This window comes from Alosa pseudoharengus, unplaced genomic scaffold (genome assembly GCF_046254945.1).
Source record: "Alosa pseudoharengus isolate Yale_2024_CS ecotype anadromous, Long Island Sound unplaced genomic scaffold, YU_APseudo_1.1 YU_APseudo_1.1_scf_16, whole genome shotgun sequence".
NCBI lineage: Eukaryota > Metazoa > Chordata > Actinopteri > Clupeiformes > Clupeidae > Alosa > Alosa pseudoharengus.
In genome coordinates this window covers 34,501,046-34,528,984 of record NW_027468630.1, presented here as the reverse complement: position 1 = coordinate 34,528,984, position 27,939 = coordinate 34,501,046, and the positions used below count along the sequence as shown (strand labels likewise).

Below are 27,939 nucleotides of genomic sequence, written 5' to 3'. Positions count from 1 at the left end.
AATAATATCAACTTTGGAAATGAAAGTTCATCTCGTCCATGGGTGGACCAGCACAGCCCCATGACAAAACAAAATGACATTAAAATATGTAATGGACTTGATATGCTTAGGCTCCAAAGAATATTGTGTGAAATAGTGTGCACACACATACACATTCAGTAAGTGAAGCAAGACAGTCTCTAATTACAAAAGAATTATTTAATATAATTTCCAAAAAACCCACAAATGAGGTGCACTCAGCACACCATGGCAGATAAACATTGACTATGACTGACTGCGAAGGAGGATCAAAGGGGCTTAGGGCTTAAAAACAATCTGCACTGAAGACGGGAAAAAGACAGAAAGCACAAGAAAAGCAGTGAAGTAGTACATAAGGATGGAGAGGAAGCCAGAATGGGAAGCCCATCACCTCCAACCCTGTCTGTACAGCTCTCCTATTGACGGTGAGTCAGGACATGGAGAGCCACAGCAGTGGCCCCTTCCCAGAGACAGGCAGCTGAAGAGGGCACCAGTCTCACGCTGGGTGCTAAATCAGGGCCGCCACGTTTCCAAGACAACACCTACGCCTGGTACACCCTACACAACGCAGATCCTTAATGTGAGAACAAACAGCACACACCATCTACAGCAGGTCTGAGATGGAGGTTCTTTTGTCGTTGTTGTTGATGTTCCATGGGTTCTGTTTACATCAGAACACAGAGACCCAGTGTATTTCATTCTGAGGTGATAACAAATGTTTCAAGACAAACAAACATAAACATGTTTTTCTATGAGGTCCCTTTAAGTTAGGTTCCTGACATGATGAAATGTTCCGGTAATGCCAGGTAGACAAAGGGACATCTATTTTTATTCCACTGACAATAAGAACTCCTACAATAACAGTTGGATAAATTCTCACAACTCATAAAATCTAATCCAAAATGACAATCCTAATAATGGATTGCCTAAAAACAAGACAAAAAAGAAAAAAACAAAATGTGCACAACCACCTCCACACTAAACTGGTAAGGCTAAACGTTAAGTATCTTTTCTGACAATGATTTGGTTGTTGTGATTGAAATTAGGATGTGTTGGTCTAAAAGAACACAGTGGATAATAAAACAGCCATTTCAGGGGCTCTATTCTGGCTGCACAGAGGACGATCACTCGGCAAGGCTCTGAAGGGCTGGGCTCTCAGCCTCAACATATTTTACCTTATACAAGTGTGCCTACTGCTGGCCAAACTGGGGAACTGCAAGGCTTTACAGTCCCCCGTGTGTGATCGAGCCTTGGCTCACAGCACAGAGCACATTCAGAGAGAGTTTGTGTAAAAACGGGATTTCAGGTGGGGGAGATGTCGTGTTTGGTTTGGTCCACTCAGTGTCTGTCGGAGGTCAGAGGCCGAAGCGTGACGGGGTGCGTCTGGGGGTCGAGGGCACTTCCTCTCGTCTACCAGGGGTGCAGATTTGGGGTGACCTAGGAATATCAAGGGAGAAGACAGACACCATCAGTTCACCACCTTTAAAATGGTTTGAAATAATGTATGACTAATGTACACTTTTCAGATATCGCCTTCCTCCATGGCCTCGATGTAATACAATGAATGTGTGTTCTTCAGCGTTAGTCAACAACACATGATGATTAAAACCACTACTTGCAACCAGACAGGAGTTCAAGAATCTTGCTTTGATCGCATTATTACAAAATATATCATTATAAAATATATATTTAGTCCAAACCTTTTCGCTCTCACTTTCTCACTGGACGTGTCGATTGGTTCTCTTGCCAAGCACACAATTTACTACAACTACACAATGACCTCACTGACTAATGAGAGATCAATTTCCTACACAGTTTCTATCAGCATCAGAGTGCTTGTTTTTCATCCACTCATTCCTGCCTTGAGTCATTAAAAACAGGGTTCCGTTCTCCTTCCACAGTATCATAGAAGTACACATATCGAGTATGTGGTAAAGCTGTTTTGTGAATGAAATGTGATTAAAACCTGAGTGAAAGGAACTGAGTCAGACAGCACAGAGAGAGAGAGACAGATAGAGAGAACAGAGAGGGACAGACAGAGAGAGAGATGGAGAGAGAGATGGAGGGATGAGAAGTGTTCAAAGTGAGGACAGAGGAGAATAAAGAGGACAGTCCGTCTCTCAGAGGGCCGCTGTGGAGCGCGGCATGACAGCCCAATCTATCATCTTTAATTACAGCCGCTACCCAGCAGTCCCCCTCCACACGCTCCGCAATTACACCCATCAGGCCGTGACCTCAGCACCGGCAACACCAGCACCCCCCCCCCCCCCCCCCCCCCCACACACACACACACACACACACACACACACACACGTCACCCCAGCAGCCACCAGGTGAATTCACACATCCAGTCCAGAGACGTGCCAGCATCTCCTGCTTTGTCATCCTCTCCCGATCAATGTGCTTTAAAAACAAACCACCCCCAAACTGAGGGAGAGGACTGTAGCTCATCTGCCTCTATTCAGTGGTGCTCAATTAAGCTCCATGCAAAGGAGGTGTTGTTGTTTGCTATGTCTGCACTTGTGGTGGTACAGGGCAGGACGGGCAGGGGCAGGGCAGGCCGGCGAGCACAAAGAGAGCGCTGACCCGGGCCTCACTCTCTCCAAGTCCTCCTCAAAAAGCACTCGAGAGTGCAGCAGCAGGAGAGGGGCTCAGATCACAGAGGAGCAGAGAGTGGGAGTGCGGGTGGGGGGGGGGGGGGGGGGGTCAGGAGCTCAGGGGTGCACTCAGCGAGATTAAAGCCAAATTCAGGGAAATATGCCGCCCCGCTCCTAGTACTCTGAAGTTTGGGAGGCAGAGAGGGAGCCGTTTTTGGAGTGGTCCATCCGTGTGTGTGTGTGTGTGTGTGTGAGTGGGGGGGGGGGGGTTACGGGGTTCTCCTTTTCAATCGCCAGGTGTGTGCCGGGACTCGTGGAGATTGTGATAATGGAACTACAATACAGACTCTCTACTCTGTACGTCCAGGGTACACACAGCTCCCCATTTCCATTGATCAGGCAAATGGACAAATCTCAGGCAGCCCAAAGAAAGCACAAGAGCCTATTCTCTGCATCCTCAGGGCCCTTTTACAGCACAGTGACCCTGGCAATTCTTGTTGTTTTGCTATTCTCCTTCTCCTGAGAGGCCAAACGACAACGCAACAGCACTTCATATTTATGCAGAAGGAAAAAAAACACTTGGGCTTCTGTTGTTACGTTGGCACAGAAACACACAGAACCTAGACGCTGCTCAGTTGCTTCACCCCCATTCAATTCCATGGAAGTGATCCTCACCTAATAAGCAGCAGAGGCAGATGAGTTTTTAAGCCAGTGAGAGAGGGAGAGAGAGAGGAGGCACCAAAGCCATTGAGCCACTGAAGGAGCTCACCTTAATTAGCGTCTCAAAATCAGGCCCACGAGTGGCAATCTCCTCGCCTTTCATATGATTACGGCAAAGATCCGCCAGACACCCAGACAAAGGAGATAAACACTCTGATTAATTAATAAAGCGTTCGTTCGTTGGAAGTGAAACTCAACTTCCTCCTTTGTGACTCCTGACAGATGTGTGCAAAATTAATTTGGGGGTGGCGTGGTGGTGGAGTTTGTCAGAAAATGAAGGCCCGGTCCATCTCGCTCTCCCTCTCTCCACCTCTCTCTCGCTCTCTCTCTCCCTCCCTCCCCCGTCTCTCTCCCTTACACTCGGTCTCGGATGTGTCCCGGTGAAAATTGCTACAGTAATGGGGGTCAGCCAGGAGTCAATATTATTTCTGTTCCCCTCATGTGGAGACAAGAGGTGAGAGAAGCTCATCAAGAAGACAAAGAGAAGCACAGGCGAAAGGGGGAATGAGAGAGAGAGAGAGAGAGAGAAAGGGCTGAAAAAAGATAGAGGTGAAAATGAATGGAGCAGACGAATATGGATGACTGAGGATGCTAACCTGCTCAGCTGACAAAGCTCATATCTGCGTTAACTTGCAGAACTAAGGTCACAATTACTCTGACCTCATTAGATAGGTCACTTTTTAAGGCACATTGCAATTGGCTACTTGTGTCTTTATTTATGTGTGACTATAGTTTGATAGTCCAGTTTCCAGCCATTTAGTTCTGAAGACATGCATTCTCAGGTTCATTAACACCCCTGCATGCCCAGGAAGGTGAATAATCACTCCGGTTCCCTCTTGGAGAGCAATTAGGTTCCATTTTTACCATGCCATGTCTCAAAGCAGCAATTATGCACAGCATCCCACCCACTGCAGGCCTACTGTGTTAAAACGCCAGACTTAGGTGGCGAGCGAGGGCTCTTTGTAAACAAGCGTTGCGTTAAGCCAGCCAAGCAGAAAGGCCCGGCCACTGGCTCTACCCCTGCGCTCCTCATCAGGGCACCCCGACGGCCATTAGGGGAAGGGTGGCTCTCTCAGCACAAAACTCCTCTAGGGTTAATTACAGCCACGCTGGGTAGGAATGCTATGCATCTTAGACACACGCTGGTAATGGACTAGACATTAGGGTGGTGTGTGTGTGTGTGTGTGTGTGTGTGTGTGTGTGTGTGAGAGAGAGGGGGGCTGTGTGGACATTGTTTGTACAAGTCAGCATGCTTGAGTGGGTTTGTATGTGTACAATATTTTATGCCACAGTAAATGCCCATGCCTTTGTGTGTGTGTGTGTTTGTATGTGTATGTGTGTGTGTGTGTGTGGTGAGAATGACTACCTGATGCTCCCTATGTTGTTCTTCCTGTCCTGCTCCTCCTTGCGTGAGTTGATCTGCTGCTGGGCCAAAGACATCTCCTCTTCCATGTTGGTGATCTCTTCCTTGGCCCGCCGGCGGTTCTCCTACACACACACAAGAGAAGAGGGTGCAAGGGAAGAGGTTAGAATTGAAGATGTACAATGTGCCTCTTGAAGTGAGATGGTTCGTATTCAGACTACCATTGCAAGGTTGATGTTGTATACACTTCCGAAATAACTCCAGCAAAGGCCCATATAATATAGTGTTCTACTTATTTGATGAAAACACCTTGTCGATATATTGTACAGAGAAATATGGCCTTAGAAAAATGTAAGAGAAATCCCCTTCCACAGTCTGCTACCACTGTCAGTCCCAAGTAGTTTATACGCTTTCTGATGGGACCAGAGCATGTCACCAGATAGTTTCGCTTTATATTGCTCCACAATCTTTGCCAGAGGTGCCATGTGTGTGTGTATGTGTTTAAGAGAGGACAAGATGAGAGAGAGAAAGTAGGCTTGTGCTTGTGTATATATGTGTGTGTGTGTGTGTATTGTATTGTACCTGTCTGCTTTTGCCGGCGTGTTTGATGCTGTAGAACATGGGCCCCAGTTCAGCCAGCCACTCACCGTCCACTGCAGTCACACACTGCATGTACTCCTGAATGCACAAACCAACAGAGAGCGATGTTAGACACACACACATACCAATTAACCCATTTACTCCTAATATGCCTGCTAAAAACGCCTATAGAATCCTATGGCATTCTAGACTAAATAACCTTATTTCCTGAGGGTTTTTTTCTGAAAAAATACTAAGAATTGTCAACGTCTACCAAAACCTTAATATCTAAGCCTCTGTACACCTAGAAACATGAAATAAAAGCATGCTGCACTACGCAGCATCCAGCGGGAGAGTCAATGTTGCGCTATGCCACAACAGGCGGGAGATGGAATGTTGCGTTGTGCAGCATCCAGCACAAATGGGTTAAGCTGTGACAACAAAGACAGAAAATCTGATCATTTCAGATGCATTGCATACAAATCTGAAATTACAAGCTCAGAGGCTCCTAGCGGAGAGGCCAGTGAAGACACTGTACCTTAGTGGTCATGACCAGCTCGTGGTAGGTGATGTAGTCCGGTGTGTAGCCCATCCCGAAGAGAGAGCTGGTGGGGTGCAGGTGGCACGGCATCCCTGTCCTCACATTCACATACTCGCCTATACCCTGCACACACAAAAATTTAGAAAAACCTTACTGACAACATTTACATTAAAATGGCATCAATACTACATCATATGCATGGGTTTAAGGAAACCCTTACAGATCCCACATTAGTGCAGTGAAGTGGTGCACAATAAGTGATTCCCCATTCTAACGCATCTGTCTCCTGTGTGTTGGTGGAGTACCTTGAGTTTGGCAGCCTGGTGGAAATAGGCAGCACAGATGCACTTCCTGATGATGTCCCAGTCTGAGCCACAGGACACCATGTTCATCCTCTGCTGGACCATGATGTCCTTCAGCTGGGCACGGACCTCACGCACCTGAAACACACACACACACACACACACACACTTTAACTTACATTACAGAATTCTGAGCACTGAAGTGCTCACTTAGCACTGATCACGTGGCTTATGGGGCAAGTTCCTAATCCATTCCTAACCATGAAGGGCAATTTGGCCGGCGCTTATGTCCGGTTTCCATGGTGCTAAGCACACGAGAGCCGTATACTCCCCTTGGACGGGGCATCAGTCCATCGCAGGGAACTCCCAGCAGAAGCTGGTACCTATTTTACAGCTGCGTGGACTGAGACAATGCAGATGACGTGCAATCAAGTCATCAAGTCGTCATCTGGGACTCCAACCAGCGATCTTATGATTGCCAGACTAACCCCTTAGACCACTGAGCTACACGCTCTGCAGCTCCACACTCACCATAGGGGGGGCAAACTTTTTGGCTCAAGGGCCACATTGGGTTTAGAAAATTGCCGCACAACAACCCAACCGGATGAAAGTGCTTGGCAGGTAGGATCCTGCCCGCGGGCCGCAGTTTGCCCACCCCTGCCATAGACAGTAAAGAAATGGACACAGTCAGCCCATATGACTTCAAGTCAAACCTATTTGAACCCGTTTCCTGTTGGACTACTGATGTGTGTGTGTGTGTTTGTTTGTGTGTCTTGGCATACATGCTGGACGTGACATTGGGAGTGTGGCTGCATTGTCGATTCTACTTTTGAGTTTGAAGTTCGAGATTGAGATGTACGGCAATTTTGATCGATTTCAACTTAAAATCGAAATCGTGACACCCCTACTACGGAGCCATGAAGTGAGACTATGACATCAGTCACACAATGATGTATTTATCTGGAAACAGAAAATGGTCAGATGTAACGTTATTTGATGTCAAGTGACGCCAAAATGAACGGGGGTCAATGGAATTCTAGCTCCAAGTGGTAGACAGCCTCAGAGAGTACGCTTTCCGAACGTTCGCCTACCCCCTTAATATCCTCAGGGCTTAAAGCTTGGAACATTTATGTCTAAAGTGAAAGTCGTTACATATAATGATCTATTTTTAAATACTAAACGTGGCCCACATCAGAATTTTGGCATAGCGCCTGAGAACATTAAGCCCTGTATTTTGCCTGCTGATCTGCATATTGAGGAGATCTAGGGTCAAGTTGTAGGGTGACCATTGTGCAGGTACCTTGCGCATGGCCTTGGTGTGGATGAAGTGCTCGTTGCACCAGACGCTGGAGTAGTTGTTGTTCTTCCACTGCAGGTAAACGTTGAGGTACGTCAGGTGATCGCTCTCAGGCACCGCAAACTTCTCTCTCACCTGGTCGCTCTCCTCCTCTCGGCCCTGAAGGACAAATAAGTCACAAGTCTTCATCATCAAAAAAAGACAAAGAAAAAAGGCTGACTAGACCTTCCTAAAGTAAGGGAGATTTAGCAAATGCATTTATCCAAAACATCAGAGACTTGTAAGCTGGGTCTCGAACCCAGATCAACTATTTCTCCAACATGTTGCTCCATCAGGCCCCCAATCTGTTTCATATTTAGTAAGTTGATGGCTTGGGACATGCTAGTGATAAGGGCTAAGTGGCGGCGTACCTTTGGCCTGTAGAAGATGGCTGGCACCGACAGCATGGAGACGATGATGAGGATGTCAGCGCTGCAGCCCATGTCACACGACACAATCAGCATCTTGGACAGGGCCGGGTCCAGAGGAAACTCCACCATGAGGCGGCCGGTAGGCGTCAGGGAACCTGAGGAGAGGGCAGGGAGGGCACAGGTCAGCCAGGTCTGAAGTTATCAGATATGTTGATGTCATAGGCCTATAGCTATAATTCCTATTTTCAAATCTTGAAAGGTACACTGCAGGTTCAGGTATGTTTGGTGACTGTAAAGCTCCCCTAGAATTGTGATATATTTATATTTTACTCTGCCGTTGTAAATAGCCTACTTTTCGTGGCTTGTTCCCTCTGTACACAATGAAGATGCTTTTGTTGTGGAGGTGAAAGTTTTTGCCTGTTGTGAATCAATCTCCAAAGAGCTATATCTACTGAGAAGGTAATGTTTCATGATTCATGATTACAAGGGCCGCTGTTCTTGAAGTTGCATGGCTGGTTCTCTCATTAGCGACTAGCTACGTCTATGCTGTATGGCTATGCTAGGGGAGCGATTCTCCAATTACAAGTACGTTTACCATCAAATTGGCTTCATAAAGGTTATATTAAGGTGAAAACTGGCCCAGCCCATACCTGAATTCAGGCACAGTGGCTGAACATTTTAAGCCCTGTAGTGTAGCTGGTGTCTATGGCGTAGCTGGATAAATGAGCCATCAAAGTAGAGGATGGTGTAACAGCAGCAGGCAGGGAACACAATACAGGCTGCTCCGCTCCTAACGAGGATGTGGCTGATAATGGGGGGAAATAGCGGAGCGTCTCAGGAGCGGGACTTTGATCAAGCCCTGAGCAGCTCAGACATGGCAGCGTTTAGGTGGGATTAGCAGTGGGCAGGAGAGGAGAGGAGAGTAGAGCACCCGGCCAGCCGACAGCTTCTTCAGGACAGGCCAAGTCTGATGCAATCCCCTGCTAACGCCACTGCCAGTTCACTCTACCCGCTGCTTTTAGACTGAACGCTGGCAGTCAGGTGGGAGTAGAATGTCAGGTTTCATGACCCAGGTCAAATGAATCATAAAATTACTGGAAATAGTGTTTCTGCTATTATGGTTTCTTTTTCAGGGTGAGGGAGAAAGGAGTTATCACTAATGCAATTTCGCAATTTTGAATTGGCAGGCCAACTTCCTATTCACACTGTTCTGAAAGGCAGGCGTTGGACCTAATCTTAGTAGTAGACCCAAAAGCATTTGGGTCATCTGAATATTATATTGTTTCCAAATGACCTGACCTCTACTTTGCTACTCAAAATCACTTTCATATATTCGCAGTAGCGTTGACCTATAACTATAAGTTGTACTACGGACACACACAAATGTGTCGGACTGCCTAAAAGAGCCCAGTGGAGCCTGGGGTCCCTGTTGGCCCACCTGTGTTGTCCAGCGCGCCCAGGATCCAGAGCTGGTACATAGAGTTGAGCATGTTGTCCTCGGGCGGAGGGTCCATGAAGTGGAAGAGCAGCAGGTCCTGCACGCCCAGGGACTTGAGCAACAGCACCACGTTGGCCAGGTTGGTCCGCTGGATCTCGGGGATGGTGGTGGTCAACATCTCGTTCTTATACGCACTCTGAGTGTAGAGCCTGCAGGGGGAGATATGAGGAGGAACAAAACTGTGAGATGCAGAGGGGAGATGGAGAAAAGGCAGAGCGAGTAGGGGAGAGAGAGAGAGAGAAGAGAAAAACAGAGAAATGACCCAGACAAGATAAGGTGAAGCTGGGTACTGTATACCAAAAAATAAATTTCTTAGGGGGAAAAAAGATCAAGCATACCTAGTTACATCAAGCTGCAGCTTAGCGTTCTTATTGCAGTGGGTGCCTGTAGTCTGCCTGACACCTCCTAAAAACAAGCCCAGCATGTGGTCTGTGCATACGCGTCTGAGTAACGCCTCTGAGCGCACGTTTGTGTGTGTGTGAGTGTGTGTGCGCGCGCGCTTGTCAGTGGGTGTTTGTGAGTGAGGCATGACTCCCCATCCCATTCACCAGTGCACCCCTCGCTTTTGGAAAAGGCCACCGCCGAGACCCTTGACAATGAACAGGATTCCCAAGCGGTGTTGTTGTGAGCGCCTTAAAGCCCCGGTGATGAAGCCGTGCGCTGGGTCCTGCGGTGGGGAGATAGGTCTGAGGCGAGAGCGGCTGTCTGTGTCTGTGTAGCCACTCCTGCTTATTGGATAAGCTCTCTGAAGTCTGGGCCATTATTCTAGCGAGGGGCTCTGCGGGGGGAGCGTATGTATATGAGCCAAGCTCCAGTCCCTGCTGCCGTCTGCCATTGAAGTTGCTGGTGTTGTCACGGCTTGAGGTGGGTGTTTTTAGGGCTGTGTATTCTTCTACAGAAAGTCACACACCCACAGACACACACACACACACTCGGAGAAAGCTCCCCACAGCCTTGGTTCTTCTAAAAGCTCGTCTCCCAAACAGAAATTGATTCTTCACAGATGCTAGGAGCTGAAGGTGCCAAGATGGGAGCTCGTCTCTAATCTGAAGAGTGAAGAGTTCTTTCATGATGCTTCCAGACATATTTACATGGAAGCAAAACAAACACAGGCTTCTGGGTGTGTGTGTTTGAGAGTGTGTGTGTGTTTGATAGACAGACAGGGGTATCTGTGCACCTTCCCTGGCATGCGGATTAGAGAAGAGGGTCAGCAGCAGCCCTAGCGGGCCGGAAGCCTTTGTGGCCCATTCTGCCTGCTGTAAACAGACTTAAACGGCGTGAAATCCTCTGGAGATTACCATCCCGACGCGCCCCCACTGCCGCACACAGTGAAGCTGGGGGGGGGGGGGGTGCGGCTGAGACGGGGGTGGGGGGGTGAGGTGCCGTGGGGGTCGGCGCGTGATGATCGTGTCGAACGTCGGCGATGCGGATCGGCGCCAGGATGAAAGGATCCCCCCAGCACGCCGAGTCGAGCTTCTATAAACAACCCCGATTCAAGCAGAGAGGCCCATTCAAGACTTTGTAGATAGGCTTATTTACATGCACACACAACAAACACACACACACACAAAATGTCTACTGGCCCATCTTTCAGAGACTTCTCAAATCAGTTATGAGAGGGCTGAGGGGCCGAGAGGAACACAGTGAGCTCATCAGACACTCCGCACTCCATTTGGACATGACTGATAGGGTCAGGGGAAGGGAGCCATGAAGGGCAAGGAGAGGACTACCACACTCCTCTACCAGACCTACAGGACAGTCCACCCCAACACACACACGCACACATGCACACACGGTCTTGCCTGGGAGGGAACTGACTGAGGCATGGGGGGTGGGGGGGCTGGTGAGGTCTGGGTTTGTTCATAACGAGCTCCTTTAATCAGCGCGGCCATTGTGTCTCAGTGCACTCAGCTAGCTGGAGAGCTGCTGCACAGAGAGTGGCCCTAATCACACTGACCACGTGCTGGGACAGGAGCTGGTAATGGTGTCAGTCTGGGAGAGATGGACACCGTATATATGTGTGTGTGTGTGTGTGTGTGAGAGAGAGAGACTGAGTGTGTGTGAGTGTGTGTCTCTCTCTCTTGTACAGGAAGGAACACAGTGTACCACCAATGTGGCAAAAGATTGCAAGTGTCATTAGGAAGCTAAAATTACACAGAGCCCCAGGTAACAATGAGCCCCCCCGGACAGCCCGTCTTCACATGTGCCATGTAGGAGAGTTGAGAGCTCAAGATCACAGGCCTAATGACTGGATCATAATGTAGCATACTGCACAACACAATCACCCTCTTTACCACCTCAAAATCACACAAAGAACTGGAGCTTCTAATGACAAACGTCACTGTTACATAAAGTTGTCCCCTCTTGTTACACAGAGCAGTAGAGGCAAGTACAGGAAAAACAGCACAGGCCACCAGTCTACATCCATACATCCAGATGACTTGAGCCTTGTTCAGACTGCAGCCTAAATCCGTTTTTTCCCCTAATCCGATCAGAATACATGCATTACATATTGCAAGTGATCAGATCCGATCTGCCTGTCCGTACTGACATAGTCTTATCCACATTGATTTCTATGGTAACAGGCTACGCCCAGGAAATACAAATGAGGAAAATTAAAGACAGAGAACTGTGCCTGTTTTCCATTTGTGTGTCCCAAATGATTATGTGGAGCCGCAGCGCAAACTATTTGTTAACTGCAAGAAAAGCGACAGAAACGGAGGAGACTACTTAGTTGTGCTGCATTTCGTGCTGCTACACTCAATTTACTGCTGAGCTGAAACACTTCAGTAACACAACCCACATTTCACAGATACAGATATCCTTTACTGTCATTGTGACATCCAATGGCCAGCTATATCAACTTCAGCAAATGACCTTTTTGAGAACATAATTCTCTGTGAGAAATGGCAACTAATGCATTAATGCATTAAAGTAACAGTAATCAAAACAGGTTCAGTGTTTGTGAATGGACTGGATACACTTGAAGGTGTGCGCCAAAATGACCCCCCAAAACAACACTGAAGTAAAAAATATGGAGAGCAAACAGAATAATGACTTACAAACCTCGTAGAAAAATACATGCAAATGTAGGACACGTAACCACTGTCACACTGTCCAACACTACTGACAAGGGCCCTCTAACAAGGGCACACTTCACACAAGGCAAGAAATGATCCTGGCAGGTACTGAACATACTACAGCAGTAAAGAGTTATTCTTTAACCACTGTGGAGTGGAATGGAGATGTAGCAAAACCACCTATTTGCTATAATTGAAGTCAAATTTGGAATTTATGGCTGACCGACCCTAATCTACACAGACACCTGGCTCTCGGTGAATTGGCGAGGGCCTTTACCTGTAGCATTGTCCTGGTCCCGTCCTCCCGGCTCTGCCAGAGCGCTGGTTGGCATTGGCCTGGCTGATAGGGTACACCTGCAAGGCGTCCATGCCAATGCGAGGGTTGAACACCTGGGCAAGACAAACAGAAACATGACATCAAGCGTGTTCAGTGAGCTGTCTGACTGGGAAGAGGGCAGAGGCCAATCCTCTGCTGTGCTAACAAACTGATGCCGGTACCTTGAGTTTACAGTATCCAGCGTCCACCACGAACATGATCCCATCCACAGTCAGAGACGTCTCAGCGATGTTGGTGGCCACGATGCACTTCCTCACACCGTCTGGGGCCTAGTGATGAAAACAGGAAACATAAAAACACAATCAGGATCAATCTATCACATGACCTATCAGTCACACACCATCAACTTGCTGTCTCTAATCACTCATATGCGGTAGCAAACTAGTGGAGTAGGGAGAACCTTCTGGAAGATCTTGGCCTGCAGGTCGGAGGGCAGTTGGGAGTAGATGGGCAGCACGGCCAGCTGGGGGGCATTTTCTAGCTCCTCCAGACGCTCCACAATCTGATCCGATGTCACCTGTGGGGGACAGAGGAGGGTGGACACGTTAGTAGCAATACTGACAGAAAACGCTGAACGAAGCCTTGAAATAAGTGCATTTAATATTGCATGCAATAACTGCATTTATAGTAGACGTCTTTATCCAACAACAACAAAATTGTATAGGCAGTAGGCACAGCTACACAAATATGAAGCACAGGCAAGCAGTGGGGAAGATTCCCCCTTTGTTTGGAGTTGCTTGAACTTTCAATTGAGTTACTGGACCACCAACAGAGCCATGCCCCTTTAGACAAAGTCCTGCTGTTCAGAGTTCAGACTGCCATTCAGTCGCCATCGCACGGTCTGACCTTCCTTTCTGATCTTTACATATGCACACCCTGTGCTCATTACATGTGCACTCCCCAGCTCATTTCCAGACAACTTCCAATCTCATTTACTCAACAGGATCTATTTATTACACTGCCGGCTATCTGAAAAACCAGCAGGCCTCCAGCCCTCTTCTGCTACCATATCTCCAACCTTTCGATCGGTCTCCAGAGCCTTTCAAGTTGTTGCCCATGTCCCCAGACTCACCTCGATGTCCTCCTGGCCGGGCATGAAGATGAGGATGTCCCCCACCATCCCACTCAGGTGGATCTGCAGGGCCTGCTTCACCGCCGCCTCCACATAGTCCTCCTGTGGAGTCTGAGGGTCACAACAAACAGGTCACTAGTCACATATTACCAGCCTTCTTAGTATGCAACATATAGACCATATACAATACAGGCAGTATAAAATATAAACTCAATGTATATTCTATGCAATATACAGATGAAGTACATTGTACATGAAATGTACCTTGCTGAACAGGATGTCCACCGGAAATGTTCTTCCTGGAATGTGGAATATGGGAACATTTCCGAAGAATGCTGCAAATTTGTCGGAGTCCATGGTGGCCGATGTGACGATAAGCTTCAGGTCAGACCTCCGAGCCACGATCTGGAAAAAAAAGAAAGAGAGCAATTAAAACAGAATTGAACGAAAAAGAATTTTCAATCAATTTCAGCATTTTTAGGTCATCTGTGTGATTCAAAAATAAAATCCAACACTACCACCCAGTGGCTAGAGTTATAAGACACCTACAGTTAGGGCTGCAACTAATGATTACTTTCATAGTCAATTAACCTGCAGATTATTTTCTCACTGACTTATTTAATTGATAAAATGTTAGTGAAGAAATGTTTAATTAGTGTTTCCCAAAAAGACGATGTCCTCAATTGCCTTATTTTGTCCTCATGTCAAAAATATTTAGTTTTTAAGTTTAAGAAGCTGAGGTACTTTCTTAAAAATGGCACAAACCATCTCACTGATTACCAAAATACTTGCCTATTAATTTGATAGTTAATACCTAATTAATCAATTACCGGTATTTGTTGCAGCTCTACCTACAATAAACGAAATAAAAATAAACGATTTGTTCAATTTAAAACTGTATTCCTTGAGGCCGCTGTGGGTGCTGACCTCTCTGAGCAGGCCAAAGAGCACGTCGGTGTTGAGCGAGCGCTCGTGGGCCTCGTCCATGATGACGGCGCTGTAGTGGTCCAGGTCCGACTCACGCAGCGACTCCCTCAGCAGGATCCCGTCCGTCATGTACTTGATCACCGTCTTCTCAGACGTGCAGTCCTCAAACCGGATGGCATAACCCACCTGTCGGACAACAGAGAGGTTATGGGAGATTATACCAAAGTTAGGTCCACAGATTGGACGAGATGCCAACCCCACCCCACTCAGACTCTTTACCGTAAGTAATCACTCCACATTTTGCACCAAATTGCCCAGCCTGAACATTCTATTCATTCAAAGTGAATGAGCAGCGATTTCACATTTGACAGTTATTGAGTGAGTGCATGGGGAAAATGGAGCAGGGTGAGTGTCCAGATTAACATGGAACATGAGGACAAGTGAGTATACTAACTAATTGCACACATGGTTTCCCTCACTCAACTTAGCTGCCGTGACATTTTCTGTTGCTTGGCAACAGAGGACGCCACGACTGCATTTGGATTGACAAATTATTTTGGGGGACGGAGGATGAACGAACGAAAATCAAAATGAATGACAGAAAAACAAAATCTGACATCTTTAAACTTAATCAGCTGTAAGTGGAGCTCTTGTATGAATCATGGTTGTGATTCAGCCAAGTGCCACAGATAACCACAGCTGTGGGTATATCCATTACCAAGCCCACTCTTACTTGTGCCATGCTGCTTAATTATGTACCCTTGATAATTGTTTTCAATCAAACCATTATTCAAACTCAAATTCAAATGAAATGTATTCTGGTCACCAGAAAAGTACACTACCTATGAGGTCAGTTTACAGTGTTGAGTTATTATTTTTCTTATTATTATTATTAGGTTTTATGAAAAACTGTTCTCAGCAATCAAACCAAGAACTACGTTCCTTCAAACTTATAATGCAGGTAAAAAGCATGCACTGCCACAGGTATCTCCCTCTAAGACAAAAAGTATCTTATCGGCTCAGTGTGACTCAGCTTTAACTTTTGGTGTAATGCAAAACATATCCACAAGGTGTCAGTATTACTAAGCACATAAACTTTGCAGATAGGAGACACTTAAAAGAGAAGAAAGTCTCAATCTTCCAGCCAGCTTTTTTTTTTAGTTTTTTTAAGAATCAAATTTAGAATTAGAATCTAATAATTAATAAGTAGGCTTGTGAAAACAAGCTTAACAGAACAGAAAAAAAGCAACACAGCGAGAGCCCGTGTGCTGCTCACCTCGGCGCCCAGGTTGGAGCCGATCTCCTCGCTGACTCTCTTGGCCACGCTCATGGCGGCCACCCTGCGGGGCTGTGTGCAGCCCACCATGCCGTAGCCTGTGTAGCCGTCCTCATGCAGGTACTGAGTCAGCTGCGTGGTCTTCCCACTGCCCGTCTCCCCCACCACGATCACAATGTTATTATCCCTGCAAAACAGCCATTTACTCATTTATATAAGTGGACCAAACAACAATGACCATAACAATTACATGAACTGACAAAAAACGTTAATTATTATTAATCATTATTAATTACTACTACTTTATAATTCCCACACACGCGCATTTCAGAGGAAGCCATTGCCCAATTGAGCCCAATTATACCTAATTATGTCTAATATCTAAGTATATTGTTTGTGCTAAGGGAAAGGGTCTCCATGCTGTACGGCTGGGTGTAACCCTGGCTGCAGAGTTGTACCTGATAATGTTGAGCAGCTCCTGCCTCACAGCAAAGATGGGCAGATACTGCCTCTGCTCCAGCAGGGTCTTCTTCTTGGCAAACTCGCTGCTGGCCTCGCTCTTGTCCTTCATGTGGTCCGCAAACTTCTGCTCCGTCCTGGCGTGCCAGGGGGATAAGACAGACAGTGTGTCACAGAGTGGCTACGGACATAACCGCTTAGTGTGGGGTTAACCAAGGGCTCTCATAAGACAAGCTTTTCCACAAATATGTGGAGAAATGTGTGTCGTTAGGGGGGTCACCTGTAGTCCACTTTGCCGTCCTCCCCCTCCTTAGGCTTGCCTTCTCCGTCCTCTGTCTTCTTCACACCCATGATGTCCCCCAGCTTGGTGCCCGCCAGCTCCCAGTGCTTATGCTGGGCCTGTTGTGGAGGGTTAAAACATAAATAAATAAAAAAAACTTCACACTCAAACAATATTCAGCAATGACAACAGGGAGGCTATTTGTTTAATCTGGCACACTTCTCTGGAACTAGGACATCTTACTGACATCCACATTCTTCATGAGCCTTAGAGCGTGTCCTAACAGGATCTGAGCGAGCGACTGTCAATGTTATCTGTCTACACTGAATCCATTAAATATGCCCTTCTATTGCGTCTAGGGATGGGCATGATTAATCGACGATCGATAAATGATTATCAAGAATTTCGTCGATCACGTTAATTTGTTATCGATTAAACTAATGCAGGTTGCGTTGCGTAGTATGAGTCTTGAAGCAATGCAATTAATTTCACTGTATGGCAGCAATTAAACATTTTACCACCCGGGGGCAATATTTGACGGCATAGTCAGTTACCTGCGAGTTTCTGTTTTGATTTCAAAAGTAGGCCTAATCATGAAGAGGTCACGCGAAGTGTGGCGTGCGCCCATTTTGATTTAAAAAATAATGACTTAGTTCACTGCAAACACTGCGATGCCGTATATAAGTAGCCTACAACATGGCCACGACTCAAATGATGTAGGCTACCACTTAAACAAAGTGAATCTGACCCTGGTTAATGTCTCTGGCGGTGCATCTTGCTCTCAATCTTAAGACAGCGGATTCCTAAAGAAGTGCAAGCACCCACCCCATAAGTGTACATTGTACGGTCACTCGAAGAGCAGTAAACAGTGTTGTAAGGCTGCGTGTACAAATCCGCTTGGAGCTCCAGTGGAATTTTGATTTCACGACGAGGACTCTGTTTAAGAACGTCGGCTCGCAGCTGTAGGTTCCGCTGCTTTTAGAGCACCGCAGCGCATAGGCTAGATCTTCAAGTTTAGCCTATACCAAACGTCCAGTTTAACTGCCACAAGTTGTTCTTGTAATAAAGATGTCATTGAGGAAAAACACGATGTATTTTTGTATTTAAATAATGCATTTTAATATAAAAAAATGAATGATTAATCGATAGTCGATCGTTAAAACTCCCGACTAAGAAAATTTAATCGAATGCCCATCCCTAATTGCGTCATATTTCCCATTCAAAATAGCAGAGCAAAGCAAGCGACAGAAAGAAAATAGAAACAGGGTGCCCGACAAAAGTTCTTTCAAAACGTTGCGCTGCTTGCATCACTTGCAGTCAGGACACTCCAACAATGTATTTAAACAGATTTTATCGCTAATGTTCGCTCACATCGCGTCCAGTTAGGACACGCTGTTAATCTCAATGACAGACTTTGAAAGAAGTCTTAAACCTATGTGTCAAACACATAGACCAAAAATTATTCTCATTGTTGGACAAAAATCTAGTAATAAATATCTAAAGAATATGGCCATAGATATACTGTATATGTGTGCCACCCTGGCCTTTGCCCATCATTGAAATGAGGGCTCCATGGACTCTGGGTCCTAAAGGATTGGATTAAAGGGTTGCATACCTTCTTGCGCTCCTTCTGCTCCCGGTGCTTGCGCACCAGCTGACTACCCTTACGAGAGATGATGGCCATGTCCGACGTGGCGTCCTTCACGGGGATGACCGGCTCGGGCTGAGGGCAAAAACAGACAGCAAAGTTTAGGACAGGCGCTCACATCTCAGAGTTTAAAAGTTTAAAGTGTTTTTTCCAGGATTGTTTTAAAATGAATGAACTCCGAGATGTTAGAAAATAAGGTCCTGGGTTCATACAGCCCTGTCATGTCCTTTAATTAACCCTGGCGCAAATTAGCTTAATGGGAGAGCCAGGCAAGCTGAACAAGGTTGTGTCTTTCAGAGGGTCTAAACGTACACTGAGCGGGGCCCGAATGTTATGGAGGTTGACAAGTATGTTGCTCGAGTCGACAATCAAGTCTAACGTTTACTCGGGGTGCCGACTTTGAAGTCAACCCTTGACCTGTGATGTAAATTCGAACATTCTTTGGATTGTCTACCAACAGATTGAATTCTGCCCAGCGTACTTTCAGTTCCTCCGCAATAGACTCAATCACTTAACAATGCATTCATTAAATAATTCTAAAAAAATAGAGTAATCAGGCAACTGCAGACCTTCACCCTAAAGTAAATGGACGAGTAATATTTAAATTCTGTGAGCAGACACACACACACACAGCTGGATGGACAGACACACAGTCAGACAGGCCCAATTACCATACCCTCCCTCACCCCCTATCAGAGAAAAGACTCATCAATGCCTCTGGATGGGGAGAGAGGGATTGGGGTTTGGCACTGAGGGAGGATGTGTCAATGATCAGGAGTTTTTTTCTCAGGTCCCCCTGGCTAGAGGGGATGCCTCTGGAGCCTCATTAAGAGTCATTACTCTGGTTAGTTTGTGTTTAGTTACGCATTACCCACAAGTAGAATCAAATCTGGAGCATATGGGACTGAAAGTTCCTGCTGTTGTGGAACTGCAGCAACCACGAAACCACAAAAATGGACGGGAGTGAAAAAGTCATTAAAACACAAACAAGTGGAACGATAACTTCAGGGTGTCTAGGGTTTGTATAATGATTTGCAACACTTCAATCAGACGCAATCCCATCTGTCACAGCAGACAGAATGCTCTGGGTTCCAGCTTCTCCCTTAATGAGGCCCAAGAGGACTTCCACAACACTGTGTTTGGCAGGCTGCAGGCAAAACAAGCTGGCATGCAGACAACACTCTGGACTCCGGACTCAAGCCTTCCTGTCTGTCAAGATATGCATTAACTATTTGACCTGCAGTAAACTCCTTGTTTTGTGATGGTCAAACCAGTGGTTTAGCCCCTGTGTGCAGTGATAGTGGTCAATATGCCCTCTCACCTGTTTGGTGAAGACAATCCTGCCGTCCAGGAAGGGTGGCACCAGGTTGTGGACGAGCAGGTGGACCTTGGTGGCATTGTCCTCCTCAAAGTCCTCATCCACCTCCAGCCTCTGGACCACACCGCTGGTCAGCATGCGGTTGGTCTCCCAGCGCTCGTTATCCTGCATGGGTCAAGCAACAAAACAGATTCAAGCAGGTGAGGTTACAGCTTATACAGCTCCAGGCTGGAAAACCTAGACCAAGGACTACATGCTGAAACCATCAAATCACCATTCATTCAAAGTGGGCCAGCAATTCCATAATCCATACCATACAATCAACACAGCTCTTTAGGTAAGAAATACAGCCTCAGTGCTGTTATTGAAAGGATGACAGATGTATGGGGGAAATGGCATTCTAATACACATCTCTATCCCAACCTCCCAGTGTAAGTGCAGTGAGTGTTTAGTGAGTGGCCGTACCTCATTAATTTGACGCCTCTGCGCAGAGATGCGCTTTTGGGTCTGCTTCTGCAGGATCTGCTCTCGCTTCTTCACATACTCCTCGGAGCTGGAGGCCAACGGGTTGTGGAACTCGTCATAGCCCTCGTCCATCATGTACCAGTCCCTGTCCGCTTGCTGTCAACCAGCAAGCAGTCACACGTTCACAATCATTAGAAGATGGCAGACAGCATCCCTAACACTGCAGAACTGAAAATACTGAAGCCAAAAAGAACCTTATTTGTGCTTAACAGCCAATAGTTTGGGCAAATATGCTATTGCAAAGTACATAACTACTACATAACTATTACATGTTAGTAATCCCAGTCACACTGATATATTGAGCAGTGCTAATGGGACTGTAGAAGCTGTGTGTTCTGAGGGAGGGGGTCCACTTACCCTCTGGTCCTCCTCCCACTGCTCCTTCTCACTCTCATTGTCAAATGCGATGCCATCTTCTCCATCCTCTTTCTTTCCTGCACCAGAAAAACACAGCAAAGGTTAACAAATCTACATTCACTACATTAATTTCTCACTTGAGTGCATCACTTCAGACTCAGTCCTAACATCTGGTCAGTTTAAACTTTAAAGTAATACTAATGTCAGTGGATGTACCAGGGCTCGAAATTAACTTTTTTTCTCAGTGTCCCGCAGCTGTCCCGAATTCTACTTGGCACTGTCCCGGACTTAACCACCAGTGTCCCAAATTCAAGTTTTAGTTTTTTCCCATTCTACGTAATAAACAGCATAATAATCAGTAACTTGCACCACTTAATTAACTCATTCTGGTCCACCATAAGTTCTAAACACTTAATTTATTAAATACCATTTTATTAACATTAATCATCTGCTGTTTCACACAACACTCATTTTCAGAGGTTGCGCTTTTAACTATTTTTTGAGGTTGCACTAGACGTTCTCATTGTCCGTCAAGGTTTGTAAAACATTCCGTCAATAATCTATTTTCACGTGTCTTTAATTTCAATGTCAGTTTGGTGTGATGTCATGGCCACAGATCTAAGTGAAAACAACAAGTAGCGTGGGAAATTACCACAAAGCTGGCTAATTTCTGTCTAACTTTAGGCTACCAAAATGAAGCTGTCAGATAGGTTACTCTCCGGTATTCGTTTATTTTCCTAGCCTACCTGCCTGCTAGTTAGGTCAGTTAACCTCTATATCGGAAAGTGACCCATTAATAGGCCTACCGCCCGTGCCCTATGTTTGTGTCGGCATATGTGTGATTTAATATTTATTTTTATACAAAACCAAGATGGCGGATTCATAAGGAAACGCAAGCACCCATCCCATTTGGATATCTTATATTGCATTTGTACCAAAAATGACATTGTAGCCTACAGTGATTCGAAGAGCAGTAAACAGTGTTGTAAGGCTGCGTGTATAAAACCACTTCTTTATAGATCAGCTGGCTAACGCTGCTTTTGCCAGCTGCCCGGTCAAACGGCAGGTCAAATTACGCCAGGTCAAATTTTGTATAATTTTATTCAGACAAGAAAGATACGTTTAGATTCCCATGTGAACAGGTAAGGAAAAATATACCTATTTTGAAATTTGCTTTGCCATTTTTTCTACTGTCCCAGAGTTGTCCCAGACATCATTCTATTGTGTCCCGGAGGCATTTTTTATGGTCCCCGGGACGTCGGGACATCGTTAATTTCGAGCCCTGGGATGTACACCAAATAAGCTAAATGTTTCTAAATAAGCTTGAGGTCATCAGATCCTACAGATAACTAGGGGAGTCTTGAAGCCAGAGGGAGCGTCTAAAGCCATCCGTACACCAGAAGACTTTGACAAGATTTGGGGAAAATTCTTGAAAGTGACACCAGGCAACATTTTCGTGTTAATTAATCATCTTCGTAAGTCGGTATATTGTGACTCATTACAGGGCGAATGAAGACTCTCTCGCCCACCCCTACTGCCTGTAGGAAGAATATCCCGCTTGCAAGTTCGGTGTATCCTACCCGCGACCTTCAGTCTCACAAAGTCTCAAACATTGCGAGAAGCAGGATCAGTTTACATCCTTTATCCCCAGCACAAAGACAGGTTAACGAAACTCGGCTAGCGATTGTTGCAAACGTGTGTATAATGGCAGAGCCGGCGAAGAAGCAGCTTCAGACCGAGCGAAGGCTCGCACACGTATCGACACGTACAGACGCTAGGGGGAGCTTCGTAGAGAAAAAGCACTCAGGCTTACCTGGTGTCCCTTTAAAAGACTCCAATCTTTCAAGAATCTTTCCGAAATCTTGTCAAAGTCTTCTGATGTATGGGTAACATAAGAACACATGCCTGACCTTTTCCTTTGGAGAGGCGTGGGGTGGAGCCCAGGTGCTTCCTATCGCTAGCCCATTCGTTGTACTTGTACGAGGGCGTGGGCAGAGGAGTGTCATCAGGGTAACGATTCCTCACTGACCTGGAAGCAGGAGGAGTAACAATAACACATTGAATGACACATTTTTTGCATTTCATAGTATTCCATTTGAACATTTTACGGAGTGGTAAAACAAAAAACATATCGGTATGCTGATATTCTTTTATCTTGAGAGGAAGTGGGGTCAGGTATCCATGTCATACCGGTCTCTCCTCTCACTCTCGGAGCCTGAGCGATGGCTGCGTTCGGATCGGTCTGAATCCCGATGAGAGGGAGCGGGAGAGGGACTTTCCCAGTGGGAACGCCGGTTGCTGCCATATCCAGAGTCATCCTCATCCCAGCTGGAGCGAGAGGGGGTGGTGGCATCTGTGCAGAGAACACGCTTGGTCAATTAGAGCTATTTCATATACGGAAAACCTTTCATTCAGCATCTGATTTCCGTAATTCAACTGCAAAAATTATTACACAATTATTATACAAGGATTACCAGTATATACAGACAAACTGACAGTCAACCAACAGAAGACCTATTAAAATTATTTTTTGTTAATGACCAGATACGTGTAAAATGTTTGTAGAAATTGTTTTTTGCCTATAACCAAAGAGAAAGATGTGTAAACCAAAGCTGACTGTGTGGGCTGTGAGTGTGTTGACTGACCTTTGGGTCTGTTTCGGGGGCTGGCAGGCTCATCCTTGCGGCTGCCGCGACTGATGCTATGCTCGGACCAGCCTTCTCTGTGCGAGCGCTCGCTCCTCACACTGCCCTCGCGCTGGGAGCGCTCACTTCGCTCCCCAGGGCCCTCACAGCGGCTGCCGCGGCTACGCTCACCTGACATGACAACAACAGAAGAGGTTAGCATGGCACGCGCTATTAGACGGACTGCCATGGAACATACAAAACTGAAAAAGTAAAATTCTGAAAAGTAAAATTCTGAAGTACATTAACAGTGATTCCATCAAAAGATGAAAACAGCTCTTTATTTAGTGACAGACAATATCTAGCCAGTGTGATTTAAAGTAACAATCGTTAGATTGATATTACACAAATAAATGCAAATTCATACTCCCAAATCTTGAAGAACATACAAAAGCATTGGGTCACAGCTAGGACTTACTTCGGTCACTCTTTCTATCTCTGTCGCGGTCTCTATCTCGGTCTCCACCCCTGTCCCTCTGCTTGTCTTCCTTAGAGGAAGCGAACACTCCATGTTCCCGACGATCCTTTTCCCTTTGCTGGTGTCTACGGCGAAACTCCTCACTGACACCACCTGGATTGGACGGCGTCTCTGAACCAGTAACACGGTATTGCCTGTATAACATAAGACAGAAAACAGAAATAAGTTATCATGACAAAATCAATGACATGTAAAGATTAAAGTTACCATCCGGTAGTGTTGATAATATGGGGAGATATACAGTGTTGGGAAGGTTACTTTTAAAATGTATTCCACTACAGATTACCGAAGACATGGCCTAAATTGTATTTTCTAACGTATTCTAATAGATTACTCAGAGTAATTTATTTTGAATTCTTTGGATTACATGAATGTCGTCAACAACAACCCACAATGTGCTTTACAGTGAGGATGGATTGATATACAGTATAAGCTATGTGCTATGAAACACTGTGTCAAAGAAGAACAGAGATGTTTTGTCTGCACATAGGCTAAAGGGCTACCACATCCCAATTTCAACAGCACAAGGGGAGTTCCATGCCTTTTTGCAGAACACTGTCAAGAAATAAAACTAATACCGCCCTAAAACATGCTGGCTGGTAATAGACCTACTGGCCTACAACAAAACATATTTTACATTCTACATTCCCTGAGAGGTTTTTCATTTAGGCTATATAAATATAGAGGGAACGAGAAAGGAACGACCTGAAAGATAGATAGGCTACATGGTGTGAATGGTGTGTAGCATACATGTTATAGTGATTTAAAATGTAATCCCTTAAATGTATCAGTGTAACTGTATTCTGAATATCACCCACTTATAGTAACTGTATTTCAAATACAGAGTTACTCATATTTAGTATTTTAAATACGTAATCATTTTTTAAAAAGTTGTATTTTGAATACATGTATTCAGTTACTTCCCAACACTCAGTGTTTCCCATACATGGACTTATTTGTGGCGGGCCACCACAATATCAACATTGACCACCACACAATGATTTTCCAGGTTGTACTAAATTGTGCTTAAATCTGGTTAGCATCATAACCACGCTGCGCTAATGTGTTAAAAACGGTTGCATTCAAGTTAATTCTGCAAACCTACCACCACAAATATACTGAATATCAGTAGTAAGAATATTTTGTGGCAGAATTCTACTTTTCATCTGTAAGCCCAAGTCATATTAGTGTCATAGTGTAGCCCAAGTCATATTATAGACTTTTGAGTGGAAAAAATTAGTGCCTACATTTTGTTGTTTTCGCCTACAGCCAAACAAACGCAGTCTCATCAGATTCAAGTCTGAATTTCAGATATTTGTGTCTACGAATCTGTAAAGTGTAGCCTAAGTCATATTGGAGGCTTTTGATCTTGATGATACTAACAAACCAACAAGCTTCATTACATCATCCAAAAGGTTAGAAAAAAAATATCCTCCCAACAAAGCACATCACCACATCTAACAGAATATGCAACTGAATAATGATAATCAGGGGCTAACCAACTGATGTGGGCATTTTTTTTTTGTCTGTGTGTAGAAGCAGCATTAAACCAACAATGGACACTTTATGTGGTCTCCCCATTTGTGCTATGCCCTTTTTAATCTGCTTTTGACACATTCACATCAAAATTCAGCTTTAAGAAAGGTAGGCTAGAACTTTACTTACCGCTCATTTTTTCCACTCGTATCACCCTTCTGTTCTTCTTCATCATCAGATCCAGAGTCACTCTTACTCTCTTCCCAGTCCTTATACGATGACACTTTCGACTTTTTCACACTCTGTTCAGCTTCCGCCTCTTGCCGTTCTTTTCGCTTCTGTGCCGCCAACAGGTCCAGGCCCAGCAGCGAGGTGCGTGGTGCGGGCGCACGGAACACATGCTGCTCGGAAGCAGCGCTCTTCTTCTTCACTATCAAACCTCCCACCTGCTCACTCGGGTCACTGCCTTCCAAACGGTGCAAAGATAGATCATCTTCCATTTTTTGGCCAGGTGAATGAATGAAGTCGAAGATTTGTGTTGGCGTACTACAAACCCAGGTAGACCATCATGGGGTTACTTAAGTATCCTGGTCCACAAGAATATTGGCAGAGCTTGATGTTCACCTATGTAGAATAAAAGGGGAAACGTTTAAATGGTAACATAATGTTACGATGCAATACAAAGTACACGTTTCAACAAAGGTGTGTGTTTACTTTAATCTTGAGCAAATGTACCAGAATGACTATGAAAATCTATATTGTAATAGTTCATCACTCAAGAGCAACGTTATTGTGAATCCTCAGTGTGTATACAATACGAAACTGATCAACTAAGCTAGCGAGTTAACGTTAGTTAAGGTCATATGACAAGTCATTTTAGATGCACTGGTCAGATGTGTTTGTTATCTAAAGCTAGCAATAACGGTATTTAGGAACTAAACGTTAGCTGGCTGATTTCACTCCGATAGCTAGCTTGCTTGCTATTTATTATGCTAAGACAACTAGCATGTTGGCTTCGAAATTAGAGATGAATCATTCGTATTTACATAAATATTAAGTTTTAACTCACTGAAAACGATACACCATATACAAATGTCTTCAGGGTGTAGTGATCATAAGGACTGAAAATGACTAAATGTTTGCGTTTGAACGATAAAACTACGTTTACTTGCAGGGATGTAAGTCGCCATTACAATCCCACAATTCCCTTTGTTATCTTCTTCTACTCTGTTCTAACATTCTCCCACTCTTTGAGATCATTACTGCCACCCATTGGATATGTTCGTCTACAGTCAAACAAACGCAGTCTCATCAGATTCGTTTAAACTTTGTCCTAATTCTGGCAAAGTCTGAATTTCAGATATTTATGGATCTGAGTCCTTTGTTTTGATGTGAATAATTACATGTGATGCTATGGTATGATGTGAATAATTACATGAAATTTGAGCATTTGCTATTTTTGGCTGAAGAATGTACATGAGAAAAAATGCACAAAAAATGAATGTTATCATTCACATCATACAAATGCCAAGGCATTTCACTGGCGTTATGGATGTGACAAAAAGTCCATTTTCTGTGGAATTGTATGAATGTATGAATAAAATAAATCTGGTGAGTGTTTTGTTCCCATAGGCCATAGCCCCCCCCATAGCCCTCCCCTTTGTGGAAAACCCATAGACTGTATATAAAATCCCGTAGACTTTTAGAAAATCTTTCAAGTTCAAGTAGCCTAGGCTTAATCAGTGTGACTTAAACTCGACTCCATGTAGGAGCTTAATTAATATATTTAATTAGGTTTTCCCATAGACTGTATATAGAGAACAGAGAAGGTTTACAGTTACAGTGCGGTTTACTGCAGCATTATTTGCACATTTAAAGTGCATGGCTACAGCAAGCACCATTCATCATGGAAAAGCAAAACTTCACACAGAGTCATTTGGATCTCAGATAACACTGCATTAAAACAGACCTGTTTATGTATTGCAAATCATAGCCTAAATAATCAGACAGATAGGCTAGCTTGCAGAGAAGCAGCCCGTTATCACATAGCGGTCCCCAACCACCGCAGGACATTCCTAACCGGGCCGTAGCCTATACGACATGAGTTAAAAAAATGCATGCAAACTAAACTAAATTGAATTCGCAATAATGTCACGTTTTTACATGGCATAGGCCTATGCAGTTGTTTGATTGCACGCATGTTTGCATTTTGCAAGGTCTATTTACGTCTGTCTGGCCCGACTTCAACACTTTTACATATTGCCTTCAGCGCTGCGCAGCCTCAGGTCAGCTCACTTCACTTGATCAGTTCTTGGCGAACGGTATAGTATCACACGAAGTTAGCTAAACTGCTAGAATGAGCAACAAAAAACAAGTATCTTTAGCAGGTCACTGGCCAGAGTGTTTGAGTTGCGAGAGCCGCTGCAGAGATTTCTTACAGAAAAAAAGTCACCGTTATCTGCACATTTTAGTGATGAGGACTGGGTGTCAAAACTCGCTTACCTGTGTCAGGCGCGCCTGCAGGTGTACGTCCGTACGCACTGTGCGTACCATCAGGCTACTCAAGGAGTTCCCTTGTGTTTGTGTGTAATGCGTATTCACACTAAATTGGCCCACCATACCTTCCCAACTATGCACAGTATCCCATTAGCTGCATGCCATCAGGCTATTTACAATTTTCTATTATGTAACTTAGTG

The 27,939-nt window shown here is 45.1% G+C and overlaps 1 protein-coding gene across 1 annotated transcript; it reads right to left on the bottom strand.

Moving 5' to 3' along the window:
* Positions 1-178: 178 nt before the first annotated feature.
* On the bottom strand, positions 179-26,444 carry dhx38 (DEAH (Asp-Glu-Ala-His) box polypeptide 38). Its single transcript, XM_076287859.1, has 27 exons — positions 26,312-26,444; positions 25,432-25,866; positions 23,707-23,900; positions 23,250-23,420; positions 22,795-22,957; positions 22,515-22,633; positions 20,605-20,681; positions 20,188-20,343; positions 19,726-19,887; positions 18,372-18,479; positions 16,757-16,875; positions 16,476-16,613; positions 16,018-16,204; positions 14,742-14,927; positions 14,079-14,219; positions 13,815-13,925; positions 13,143-13,259; positions 12,904-13,011; positions 12,683-12,795; positions 9,266-9,474; positions 7,828-7,982; positions 7,421-7,576; positions 6,124-6,258; positions 5,816-5,941; positions 5,281-5,376; positions 4,702-4,823; positions 179-1,455 (listed from the first exon to the last, which is right to left on the bottom strand). Exons 2-27 carry the CDS (start codon positions 25,740-25,742, stop codon positions 1,374-1,376), a joined length of 3,762 nt encoding a protein of 1,253 aa, XP_076143974.1. The 5' UTR covers positions 25,743-25,866; positions 26,312-26,444; the 3' UTR covers positions 179-1,373.
* Between the last annotated feature and the right edge of the window lie 1,495 nt (positions 26,445-27,939).